The sequence below is a fragment of the Barbus barbus genome (genome assembly GCF_936440315.1).
Source record: "Barbus barbus genome assembly, chromosome: 41".
NCBI lineage: Eukaryota > Metazoa > Chordata > Actinopteri > Cypriniformes > Cyprinidae > Barbus > Barbus barbus.
In genome coordinates, this window is record NC_136719.1 from 22,703,272 (window position 1) to 22,716,799 (window position 13,528).

Here is a 13,528-nt window from a genome sequence, read left to right on the forward strand (position 1 = left end):
GCTTTACAATCATATTACTATTTATTTGCTTGAATAGTCAGTTTTACTTTATCAGTTCACAAATCATTACCATTTTATTTATTTATCATTATTTATCTATTTAAAGTTTTATTTTAAAAGTTTTATTTTTATTTGATAAAAAATACTGTTAATACAAATCATTTTATTTATTTACGTATATTCGAACAGTTTATTAATAAGTAGTATTGCTTACATCAATAAATAAATAAAATCAGTCAATAAATGCATTTAAAATGCTTTTTATTATATCACCTCGCCATATTTAGATATTTTTCCAAGCAATGAGGCTTGTTTCTCTTTACTTGGATGTTTTCTTTGATTCTGCAAGCATACTGTGACGAGGAGTTGTCAAGCTCCAAAAAAGAACAAAAAGTGCCATAAAAAAAGTCAATTCAATACGTGATATTCTCAGCCTGATGATGCCATATGATAGCTGTCAGATCTTATTCACACGAACACATCGCACGTATGCACACGGTGCCTTGACACGCCAGGTTTGACATCAATACAGAATGCCATTGGTTCATGAGAATCATACCGTAGATTCTTTAAAATATCTTATTTTGCGTTACAAATGATTAATGATGACCAAAACGTCCTATTTTCCGATTGCATTAAAAGGCCCTCTGGTTGTGTTAAACACCTCACCTTATCATGGAGCATCCTGGAAATGTCCAGATGTCTTTGGCAACAAACTGCTGCTTCATCATAGCGACCCAAAACCTTCATTGTGTTTCCAAGGTTACCACTGGCTTTAGCTTCCCCCAGCTGATCTCCGATAGTTCTGAAAGAGTCAGAATAACAAAACATCTTGTTTTAGATAAGAACATAATCCTACCAGCTTTGAAACAGTGACATAAGCTTCCAGATCAAGACCTGGTGAGCGTGAGGTCATGCCGATGGTATTCCAGCGCCTTGTTGTAGTCGTGCAGGTGGAAGTAGGCATTGCCCAGCTGACTGTAGATAGCGCTCAAAATCTGCAGGTCTTCTGTGCCCACCTGGATGGCCGACTCAAAAAAGGAGACACCCGCATGATAATCTCCCACTTTACACAGACGCTCACCTTCCAGAGCCAGTTCCAGACTCGAGGCCTCCATCCTGCACGGGACAGTAGAGAGATGAGGAAAGAGCAAGATTAGGACAAAATGGGACTATTAGGTTATTTATCTTAGACCAAAAAAATTAATTAATAAATAAAAATAATTAATAATAATTAATAAATAATGAAACAAATAAAAAGAAACTAAGTAAAATAAAAAATAAAAATGTATAAAATAAAATAATTAATGAAGAAAAATAAATAAATAATAATAAATAAAAAATTATAAAATAATAAATTGTTAAATATATAAATAATCAAGTGATAAAATAAATAATAAGATCAATTATAAGTAAATAATAATAATAATAATAATACATAAATGTAATTAAATAAATACAAATAAATGAATGAATAAAATACTTAATTACATAAACATTCAAACACACATTTTATTGGTTGATTCTCAACCAAATGTCTATTTTCTAGGGCTGTAACTAGGATGAGCACAAAGACGCAACAAAATTAGTGCGGGATTAAATAAATATCGATATAATCACACGATATACACTTTAATAAGACTAGTAAAAGAAAACAACAACTAGGAGCAACTTAAACCTAATAAGCAGTTTAGTAATTGTGTTTAAGCATATTCTAGCATTAAGGTCACTGCACACAGAGTCCGAAATGTTCGCACGTTAAAAAATAAATACGACCTCGCGTTGTCAATCACGTTTGCACACTGCCTCCAAAAGTTTCGTCCGTCAAAAACAGATGCATTTTCGCATCTGTAGCATGTATTTTGATAGGAAAGGATGAGGAATACGAAAAAAATTAAAATTTGCAAAATTAAAAAAGCACAGGCTTTTTTAAGAGGCCTTACAGATGAGGAAAAATGGGGGTCATCGTAAAAGCTTTCATTTAAGTCTATTTACTGTAAATGCATTTACTATTCATTTATACACACCAAGCGACATCAAGTTAAAATATTTGTCAGTGGCAAACAACATCATTCGACAGATATGCTAGCAAAATCTAGATGAATTACTGCAACACCAACATCATTAGGTCTTTGTCCACACAAGTTCTTGAAAAGGTCTTTTAGGCTGACACGCACTAAAAACACGATGACTCCCTTATGAACAGCTGAAAGAGTTTCACGGAGTGACTAAGAATCTCATCTGAAAACACTTCCATGAACCAGCAACCAGAAGGCTGATCAGAAACTGTCTAAAGTATGACAAAATGTGCTAAATATAAACATGTATGTTGTATTTGTATACAAAGCCTTGTTTGTTATTGCGTAGTATTTTTCCAAGTATGTTTTTGTAAGAAAAAAAAAAGTACATTTTCAGTCCTCACCAAAACATAACCGTTTTTTATTCTAATATATCATTTATTGCTATGATCAAAGCTGAATATTCAGCATCATTACTCCAGTCTTCAGTGTCACATTATCCTTCATATTTGCTGATTTGCTGCTCCAGAAACATTTATTAGGCTTATTATTATCAACGATGAAATCAGTTATGCTGCTTAATATTTTTGTGGAAACCATGATGCATAACATTTATTTGAAGCATGTAATCTTTTGTAACATTATAATGTATATCTTTACTGTCACTTTTTAAATATTAGTTTCTTTCAAAAAAACGATGTTACTGACCCCAAACTTTTGAGTGGCTTTTCAAACCAACAAGCAATCACCTCCGATACCCTGGCAACCATGTCAACTGTGTGCACCTCACCTTTTTTCCTTTTTAGAACTTTCAGTGCACCGTCTAAACATCTCAATCTTTTTCATGACTTTCTCTCCTCCGGTGTGATAGACACGTTTAATTCTCCACGGGGTGCAGCATGAGACCCATGGCTTCGACCCTCTCGGACACATCCCGAAACGGACTGACCTCTGCCAAAAGACACCAAATTCCAAGATAACCCCCTCTGTGAGACCTTCCCCAAGCCTCTGCACAACCAAACCAGTAAAATGTAAAATGTTTTCTTGTTGAAATGCGGCGACAGGTTACGCTGGGTCTCGCACAAATAAACGGAGGGTCAGCGGTAAGCCTCCTGATACCGGATGCAACAGTGCGACATGCCAGTGTCATCTACGGACACCCGATGGCAAGCGTCAGTTCCAATTATGAGTGAGAGGACACATGGAGATTATCACGGGTAAAGGAGGAAAGAGAGTAACAGCTCCTAAACCCGTTATTCCAGTTGGATGGGTCAACTTCAGTAAAAAATGCAATGCAGCTTCTGATATTTTTCCACTTACACTCTTAAAAATAAAGGTTCTTTATTGGCATCTATGGTTCCATGAATAACCTTTAACATTTATGGAACTTTCCATGCCACAAAAAGTTATTTATGATGGAAAAAGGTTCTTTAGATTTTTTTAAGTTCTTTTAAGAACTGTTCACTGAAAAAGGTTATGTTCTTCCATGGCATTGCTGCTGCTGGAAAAAAAAAAAAAAAAACTTTTGGAACGTTTATTTTTTTAAATGAAGGTGCTTTAATGGCAATGGTTCCATTAAGAATCTTGAACAATGCTAAGTCATAACCCTAAGAATTAAGCTTTGACATTTAGCTAGTCCTGCACCATTTCAGCAACAGACATGAATGACACCTCAAATCGTGGGACTTGTTGAGGATAGTTTAAATATTCATAATTCAATAAATTTAGAAGATTAAAAAAAGGCTTGTCTAGTTAGGCTTTTGGCTTGGGCCAGTAAGAAAACAATGCATAATGTTCTACAGAATATGTAAACATCTAGTCCAGGGCTGTCCAAACTGTCCTGCAAAATTTAGCTCAAATCTAAAATGGGGTGGTGATGGCGCAGTGGATAAGACACATGCTGTTGGTTTGAGAGACCCGGGTTCGAATCCACTGTGAGACACCAATGTGTCCCTGAGCAAGACACTTAACCCCTAGTTGCTCCAGAGGCGTGCAATTGTCATTGTAAGTAGCTTTGGATAAAAGCGTCAGCTAAATGAATACATATAAATGTGTAAATGTAAATCCTAGTTAAAAATCAAGCTCTTACTAGGCATTCTAGAATTAAGCTTTGACACTTAGCTAGTCCTGCACCATTTCAGCAACAGACATGAATGACACCTCAAATCGTGGGACTTGTTGAGGATAGTTTAAATATTCATAATTCAATAAATTTAGAAGATTAAAAAAAGGCTTGTCTAGTTAGGCTTTTGACTTCCATGCAGGTGTGTTGAGGAAAGTTGGAGCTAAACTCTGCAGGTCACCGGCCCTCCATGACCGAGTTTGGACAGCCCTGATCTAGTCACTCACTGCATTAATTAAAAGTTAGCGAGAAAACGAGAGGCTTCAAGAAATCCAACAAAACCTTCCAGAATTGATTGACTCTGCCGAAGCAGAGTGAGATGTTGTCATGGAGAAAAATAGAAATCTTTAACATTATAAATATCTTTACTGTTACTTTTGATCAATTTAATGCATCTTTGATGTATAAAAATAGATATTTAAAAAAAAAAGATAATTTAAAAATAACCCGGGCAGTAAGTACCTCAAACATCCTGGCAAACAACAGAGAAGAAACCACAATTAGCAAGAGAAAGAGAAGGTAGGAAGGCTTAAGATCTGTGAAGGAATAAAGCAATCCAAGAAAAACAGCCAGAATTTATTAATCTTCTGCTGAAGTAGAGTGAGATTTTATCGTGAAGAACGAATAGACTCCAGCCAGAGAAACACTCAGTAACCAAGGCCACGCTGGGAAAATCCATTAGACCGAGTTCAATCCCGCGCTTTGCCCAGAGTGTCCTCAGCGGAAGGCTGGAGGCGTTCACACATTTCTTTATCCTCAGCCGAGCGGCTGACGTGATTTCTCCACTGACCGATGCAAATGACTAATTTGCACCGTATATTAACTCATACTTTTCATGAAGTCATGAATTTCACTGATACTTACTGAAACGCCAGGCATATGTTGCTTGTTATTTCTGTCCATTTCTAAAACTCTGACTTTAAAGGGACAGTTCACTGTAAAATGAAACTTCTGTATTTATTCACCTTCAAGTATTTTAATGAGTTGGAACTTAAAAGGAGAAGGTTTAGCACAATGTCTCTTTTCCATACAAAATGAGTTGTGAGCAAAAATGACAACAACAACAAGTATTATAAAAGCAGTCCACTTAAATCAGAAGCTATATTACAAGTCTTCCGAAGCCAAACATGAGCATTGTGTGAGGAACATGTCGAAGTTGTAAATTAAGCTGCTATCAGTGTTGTTATTATTAACTAAGTGTTCAAAAAATAATTTCAGTAATTAAAGTTTAAACAAAATAAAATATTACATGAAAAACGTCATGAAAATTAGAAATGCTGCACTAGCAACTAATAAGTTTCAGTTGTAAATCTAAAATAAGGCCAAATAGAAATAAAACAATAATGTAATAGAAATGACAAAATTACTAAAACTTAAATGAAATCCGAAAACAGTAATATTAAAGCCAATTCAAAATATTAACATCTAAAATATTAATACATAGTAATACTAAAATAACATTGGGTGGTATCGTTCATGACTGAATGCAACATGACTGTTCAAATATTCAGAATGGAGAATAATACATAAAATATACTCATTAAATAACTTTCTGACCATAAAAGAGAGGAAGAGCCACTGTACAACTTTCAAGGACTTGGAATATAGGCCTAGTCTTAATTTTGATTTCCATACAATCAAAATGACCAAACAAAAATAAATAAATAAACACACGGAGTAAGTGCTGTAAAGTAGTCCATTTGAATCAGTGTTGTTATTGCGAACTAAAACTTAAAAAATATTTTGGGATTTATAGTTAATTGAAAAACTTTAGAGGAAAAAACAAAGGATTTTGAAAGGATTTTGTTTTTTTATTTAAAAGTACTAAAATAGAAACAAAATACTAATAAAAATGACAAACTAAAACTTATACTAAATTATTAAAACTTAAAAATAAATAACTTAACAAAATTGAGAAAATTACGGAAGTTCTAAGCGGCCATGCATTATTATAATTTTTCTGTCTTGTTTTCTCATGATCACGACTTAATTTTCTCGTGATCTTGACATAACGAGTTGTTTTGTCGCTATCACGACTTAATTTTCTTGTGATCTTGACATAACGAAAGTTGTTTTGTCGTTATCACGACTTAATTTTCTTGTGATCTTGACATAACGAAAGTTGTTTTGTCGTTATCACGACTTAATTTTCTCGTGATCTCGACATAACGAAAGTTGTTTTGTCATTATCACGACTTAATTTTCTCGTGATCTCGACATAACGAAAGTTGTTTTGTCGTTATCACGACTTAATTTTCTCGTGATCTCGACATAACGAAAGTTGTTTTGTCGTTATCACGACTTAATTTTCTTGTGATCTCGACATAACGAAAGTTGTTTTGTCGTTATCACGACTTAATTTTCTCGTGATCTTGACATAACGAAAGTTGTTTTGTCATTATCACGACTTAATTTTCTCGTGATCTCGACATAACGAAAGTTGTTTTGTCGTTATCACGACTTAATTTTCTCGTGATCTCGACATAACGAAAGTTGTTTTGTCGTTATCACGACTTAATTTTCTTGTGATCTTGACATAACGAAAGTTGTTTTGTCGTTATCACGACTTAATTTTCTCTGTGTATTCGGCATGAGAAAATGCTATAGAAGCAGCATCATGGATGATCGTATTCGCTTTTACTTTGATCAGGGACTCACTCAAACTGAAATAATAAAAATAAAAATATGGTATAAGTACCATCCCAAATATTGAAGGTGTTGTGTGTGTGACCGACTACACTGATCCATGATAGAATACTTTTCATGCATATTCATACTCGGACATTTTAGCTCTGTGTCTGTCAGTGATTGACGACTTACACATAAGTGTTCGACACTTGAGAAGGAGGCTGTCGGGTCTGCAACTTTATCGTCGAAGACAATATAGCGACCCTGATTTTCTCACGATAGCTACAATTACGTCGTGAGAAAACGGTTTTTAGGTTGAGATCAACAACTTTCGTTATGTCCAGATAACCACAAAACAACTTTTATGTCGAGATCACGAGAAAATTAAGTCGTGATAACGACAAAACAACTCGTTATGTCATGATCACGAGAAAACAAGACAGAAAAATTATAATAATGCATGGCCGCTTAGAACTTCCGTAGAAAATAAAGATATTAATAAATAATATATTTACATATAAGTACATAAAACATTACTAAAATAACCTAGGTGATGACCAAACACAACATGGTAGTTCAGATTGGGGAATGATATCTGGAAGCAGCAGTAGGAAAGATACTCACCAAATAACGTTTTCCACCATAAAATACACTGTAAAAAAATATTGTTTCAACTTAAAATAATTTGTTACCCCGCTGACTTAAAACTTTTAGTTTAGTCAACTAAAATATTCCAGTTTTACCTTAAATTAACATTGAGCAACTTAACATTTCAAGTTGACTAAACTAAAAAAGATTTAAGTCAGCGGGGGTAACAAATTATTTTAAATTGAAAATATATTTTTTTACAGCTTTACAGATTTGGAAGACTTGGAATAAAATGCATAAGTGGTATGGACTCCTGTTATGCTAGCGTTCATTGAGAAGCAGCATGAACATCTTTTCAAACATCTCCTTTTCTGTTCTACAAAAGAAAGGTTTGCAATTATATGAAGGTGAGCAAATGATCAAGAAATTAACAGAAAAGTTCGAGTTTGAACCATCCCATCCAAACTTCAAGACTTGTTGGGGCCATGGCCTAGTGGTTTGTGCATGTGCTCCAAATCATGCCGAATTCAATCCCAGTTCTCCGCTCTCTCCAATATTTTCTGTAAAAGCTGAATGTATGGAAAGACACACAGGCCCTTGACTCATCTTTCAGGTCCAGTGTGAGATGCTCCTGCAGTATTTCAGGATGTACGACAGCAATACAAGAGACAAAATAGTACAACAACTGATGACCCTCCCTTTTAATTTTTAAACACCTATTAAAAATGTACACACAGGAGATCTCTCGACAAACCTGAGCCCTCATTCACTAGCCTCCACCCGCACACTGTATTACATTTCAAACCCCGTTTATCTGATGGAAAAACAAGTGCACGTCAGTGGATCACATCTGCTAAAGAATGACTAACTCTAGCGCTAAATGACATATTTGACGACATTTGAAGTCTTTTGGTTGCTTAAACCAGATAAAGATAGAGGTAGAAGAGAACGGATGCACTGTATAACAAGTTAACATATGGTGAGATGGCTCTGTTCTCCTACCTGGAACGAACATGAAACGCTTGATCCTCGTCTTTTGTGATCACATCCATTTAAATTCATAGTAAAAGTCCAAGTTTAAAACAAAAACCCAACAGCAAACACGCAGATTTGGAAATAAATCTAAAATCATGTCATCATATCAAAAGACAAACATAAAGAGCGAAGATGTCCATGCTTTCACCGGATCTGAGCCATCGTCCATCTGACAGGCGAGCGACACTAAAGAAAGAGTCTTAGAAATTTGAGCCTCTTTCTCCCACACACACACACACACACACACACACACACAGAGGTGTAAGTAGCTAATGATTTCACTAAGAAAACAGTCAATGACTGATTAATCCCAACATGCAACACTTCCACCCTACACACTAATTCCGACTTCGTATCTATCATGTTGCATCTCATGTGGATGGGTGAACATGAGGACGTCTCTTGAGTTCCTCGTGAGCAACCATCCGATTATCAAAAGACACTTTTTTTTCCAGGATGGAAAGTTGTTGCATTGCAGTGGCTGTTTGAGGTGACCCGGGCAAGTGTCGGATAAGCCAGTGCATGAGAAAAACAAAGGTTTTAAACTTAAAATGAAGACTGAGACCAACATTACCATCTAACACATTAGATACCATTTACTCACACTTAAGGCATTTCAGACCCACCCACATGAGTTGATTTGTTCCCAGAAACAAAAGAGGAACTATGTTTTTTGAAGTCTTATGATAGGTTTGTGTGAGGAAAAACCCAAGGAGTCAATGCCACTTGGCACTGCTGATGTTAAACCTGGTGCGATGCTTCTTCGTGCAACATGTTTGAATATGGCTATGCTTTTGTGCAAATGAGATATGGTAAAAGAGAAAATAATGACTTGTTTTTCTCACACAAAGTTCGTATGACTTCAAAATACTTGAGCTCGAGGTGCATGATCTTTATCATCATTTTTGAAATATTTTCTTTTGCATTCCACAGACGCAGCCATGTCATTGTTAACTAAAACCAAGATGATTTAATAAATATTATTATTATTAGCCAACTGAAAGTTTAAATAATTATTTGATAAATCTAAAATGTAAATATTAGATTAAAAACGTAAACACATGAAAACTAGAAACGTTGTCTTGGCAATTACTATAAAATATGCTTAAGTTGAAGAACTAAAAAATAAATTAATCTTAAAAAATATATATTTAAAAAAACTAAAACTGATAACAGACATAACAAAATTACTAAAAAATAAAAGCTAATTCAATTATTCAATAGTATAATTATAAACAATACTAAAATAACACTGCACAGGAGAGCGTCCTAAGTTTGGGAAAAGCAAGAGTTAACAATGACAAAACTTTCATCTTTGAATTAACTTTATCCTGAAACACAACAATTCATATTTGTTTGTACTTCAGTAAATTCCTTGTATTGAGCAGAAACCTAAAAGCATTGTTCACATTCAAAACTGGATCAACCAACAATCTGAATGCCAACTAACATCTCTGCAATGTCTTGAACAAACAAAAAAGTTCATTTGATATGAATTGTAAACACTTCCGTATTTTAGACCACAATAGGCCAAACACGGTGGTTTTGTGGCTCCTTTCCTAAAGTCCTGCGCCAGTTGGTCCAGCAAAGCCCAGGCAGTGTCCAACCATATGTTTACTCAAGCATGTGATAAAGACATGCTCAATTAATTTTCCTTTTTGTTTGACATATCAACTTCCTTTGCAGGGTAATTTCACTAAACGATCATGCCAGGAATATTTAACCACTCACACACTGATCAGAAATCACATAAAGAAACTACTGCACCATCATTTCAGTTCATGTTTTCTTTATACTAACAGTTCCAGAGCCATTGAGCCACTCTACAAAGGCTCTACAGGAGTAACAATAGCTTTGTGAACAGAATAAAATACAAAAGTACAGCCTGTACACTGTAAACGCCTGCGATTCAAGCACACAAACACAAGAGCTGCTGTGTCCCCGCTGTCAGCCGGAGCCTTTCCAGGTGTTTCTCATAAAATCCCACGAAGCAGAATTAGGAACATAATTCTTATTTTAATAAAAAACAATGATTTACTAATGCATTTCTTAATTGTAAATCTCATTATTGTCAGTGATGAGTCTAACTGCTGTCTGGACACACACAAAAAAAAAAAGGAAAATCCCAATTGTCCTATAAAATAGCCATAAAATTAAATTCTACATGCTTTATATTAGGCCTACAGGTATAAATACATTAAAATGTAAATATCTTGATTTTGGGGGGACTACAGTAATGGAAATTACTTTTTTTGCTTGAGAATGTGTGAAAATGTGCTTAATAATAGCACAAAGCACCTTTTTTGATGCAAAAAATTGTTTTTTTACCATGGTCAGCATATACTGACTTGTCTTTGAGATGAACTGTAAAGATAATTTTGACTAACGTTAGTAGAAAGTCGTTTTTTCATGAAATTGCCATAGAAGTAAAAAAATTACTTTCTTAAAAAGATAAGGAAGTACTATGCACCACATACAGAATAGTTCAGAGAAGGAGAAGCAGTTCAGGCACAAACTAAATAATGCCGAAGAGAAACTAAATCACACTCATACCTCACTTTCAGATTTGAAGAGCTTTAAAGTGTGTAATCGCGCTACATGTCCTGCGGTGGGAGAGTTTCTCGCTTTTTGAAGAAGCATCGGTAAAGTTTCTTTCTCTTACTCCGCCATGTTTTCTCAAGACACTTTCCTTTCCAAATCTCTTTATTAGGGAAAAAAAGGAAAACGTCTTTTACTTTGGCACGCCAATCATTACACAGGAGTTTGTAAACGCCACGCCTCGCCATCAGTGCTGAAGTAATGCTTGCGAACGAATCGTTTTTTTTTTTCAAAACAGACTCTTTTGAATGATTCAATCGAACCGATTCGCAAAGCGAGTCAGAAATCGCTGTAAAAACATGAAACGATATTGTAGAATTATTTCTGTTAATTAGCGTTGTTTTTAACTAACTAATGCTGAGACGATTTTTTTATGTTTTAGTCGCACAAATTCACAACATTTTTGTACATTGTCACTCTATGTGACTTTGTTTTAGACTAAAACTTTTGCAATGACGGTAGAAATACGGCTAGAATTGTTAAAACACAACGTGGGTAGGCTATAAACTAATCCAAAAGACATTTTAACAATAAAGATAGAGCGGGAGAAAAAAAATTAAGTGATGACTCGCGGTGAATCGATTCATTGAACTGGTTATCTGAAAGAATCAATTCGCTAAAATGAATTGGACGTCCAAACTGGTAGAAACAAATTACTTGGCTAAATTTATTGCAAAGTTGGATCAACATTTCGTGGCAGATTAGATCAATTTGGTTCTAATTGTTAGTAACAAAAAAACAAAAACAAAAAAAAAAACAGGACTTTCAAAACCTTAAACATGACTCTAATTAAAATACGTATGGTGAGTAAGTAGTGTGATGTATTGACCAGCAGGGGTCAGTGTTTATTAATGACAGACAAATCCATTTTATGCATACATTTTTCCTGTTTTTAAAAAAATATTATTATAGACATTAAAGCAGAAAAATCAAGACTTGAGCTCAAAAATAGGTTTACATTGAACCAGCTTACACACACACACACACACACACACATAATAGCAAGCACATGAGTGACCACATCAGCTTAATTGCACTATTAAAGCTTAAAAAATGGATAAAATCCATTACACAGATAGAGTATAAAATTGGGTAATATTTCCATCTCTGTGCACTCTGATTTGATGCATTAATACACTTAAGGCCACTCAAAGAGCATGTGAAAACAGACAGATAAATAAATAATGTATTACATCTAGAAAATGTATAATAATACAATATGATTTTACAAGCTGTTTATAGAGTATAAATGCACATTTGGTGAGAATTAGAAGAGACAGCTACATATAAAGCAACACAGCAGCAGTGTTTGGACATGAAAACATTCCACTGTTAAACATATTTGGTATTTCAATCTCTGCTCTATTTTCTTTGAATGTACGAGACTTCCGTTCATGGTCACTACAGGTAAATGAATAACTAAAAGTAGCCTATAACAAACGGTAAGACTATTTGTGCGACAAACCAGTGTGTTTATGATTATGATACTGGATTGAAATAATGTTTTAGTAGAGCTTAACTAACTGAGAGCGAATGGCACCGGAAGCCTCGCTCATCAAGTTACAAATGGATGCACGAATTAAGGTGGATAGCTGCAACATTTCAATACTTAAGTCATTTTTAAGTTGTAAAAAAACAAGAATCAACATGCAGAAACCGGGGCTTGTTGTTACAATTTTAGCTCAAAACACACACCTTTCAGTCTTTGCTACAAAGATGCTTTTGAACTTTACTGGCAGGGAAAAAAAAGATACAGGAACATATAATGAGCAAATTGCAGGGTATGTTGTCACACAATGGGAACTTGACATTAAACAGCATATTACAGGCGTTTCAGCTAAATATACACAACAATACATTTATGAAACACAAAACAACTCGTTAAATAAAAGATAAGGAAATATCAAACCACTGTTTTTGCCAATAGAAATTGTACAAATTCTACAGAATTACTACATATAAAACATAACCTGTATCTCACTCAAAAACCAATTAATTGTATTTCTCTTTACAAGTGTTATTACTGTAAACATGTACATACAGATAAATACGTACAGCCATACTGCCTTTTATTGGATACATTATTAGAGTTTAACATTTCTCAAAGTAATAAATATTATAACATCTGAATTTGAATATTTTTATAGGCTTTTCTCTATATATGTACATACTTTGATTAAACCCACCCAGAATCCCCCCAAAAGCAGCAGTGAATGATGAATCAATTCCAGTATTCACATTTTTTATACAAATTTTTACCAGATATACTGCAGTCCAAATACTGTATATTCTGGCTCTTTAAGCCATTTGTTGTCATATCAACTGAGCAATACACTCTGCGTTTAATAAAAGTGTGTTTCATTCAGATCCGTTTTGTGGAGGTCTGTATATTAGAGGCACTGGTGAGTTTTAATATCTCTAGAATGGAGTGTCCATCTGACTTCCTTTGGCTCCAACAGGGACGACAACGTAACTCCCTTCTTGATTTCGCATCCAGCGTAAGCGTATTTCTTTCTGAACCTGACAGACAAACACATAT

The 13,528-nt window shown here is 34.6% G+C and overlaps 3 protein-coding genes across 6 annotated transcripts in view; all 3 read right to left on the reverse strand.

The window, feature by feature from the left end:
- LOC306860591 (G-protein-signaling modulator 2-like) overlaps window positions 1-11,202 on the reverse strand; it is a 25,303-nt gene extending 14,101 nt beyond the window's left edge. The window contains exons 1-3 of the mRNA XM_079402362.1: window positions 10,945-11,202; window positions 898-1,119; window positions 670-805 (exon numbers count right to left, since the gene is read on the reverse strand). Of these exons, the coding sequence (XP_079258488.1) occupies window positions 670-805; window positions 898-1,118 (357 nt within the window). The 5' untranslated portion in view covers window position 1,119; window positions 10,945-11,202. The remainder of the gene's footprint in view (window positions 1-669; window positions 806-897; window positions 1,120-10,944) is intronic.
- Window positions 1-13,528, reverse strand: part of LOC306860169 (F-actin-monooxygenase mical1-like) — a 359,843-nt gene that overhangs the window by 47,212 nt on the left and 299,103 nt on the right. The gene's annotated exons all lie outside the window — the stretch shown is intronic.
- LOC306860592 (growth hormone-releasing hormone receptor-like) overlaps window positions 11,806-13,528 on the reverse strand; it is a 38,261-nt gene continuing 36,538 nt past the window's right edge. The window contains exon 13 of the mRNA XM_079402363.1: window positions 11,806-13,509. Coding sequence (XP_079258489.1) covers window positions 13,408-13,509 — 102 coding nt within the window. The 3' untranslated portion in view covers window positions 11,806-13,407. The remainder of the gene's footprint in view (window positions 13,510-13,528) is intronic.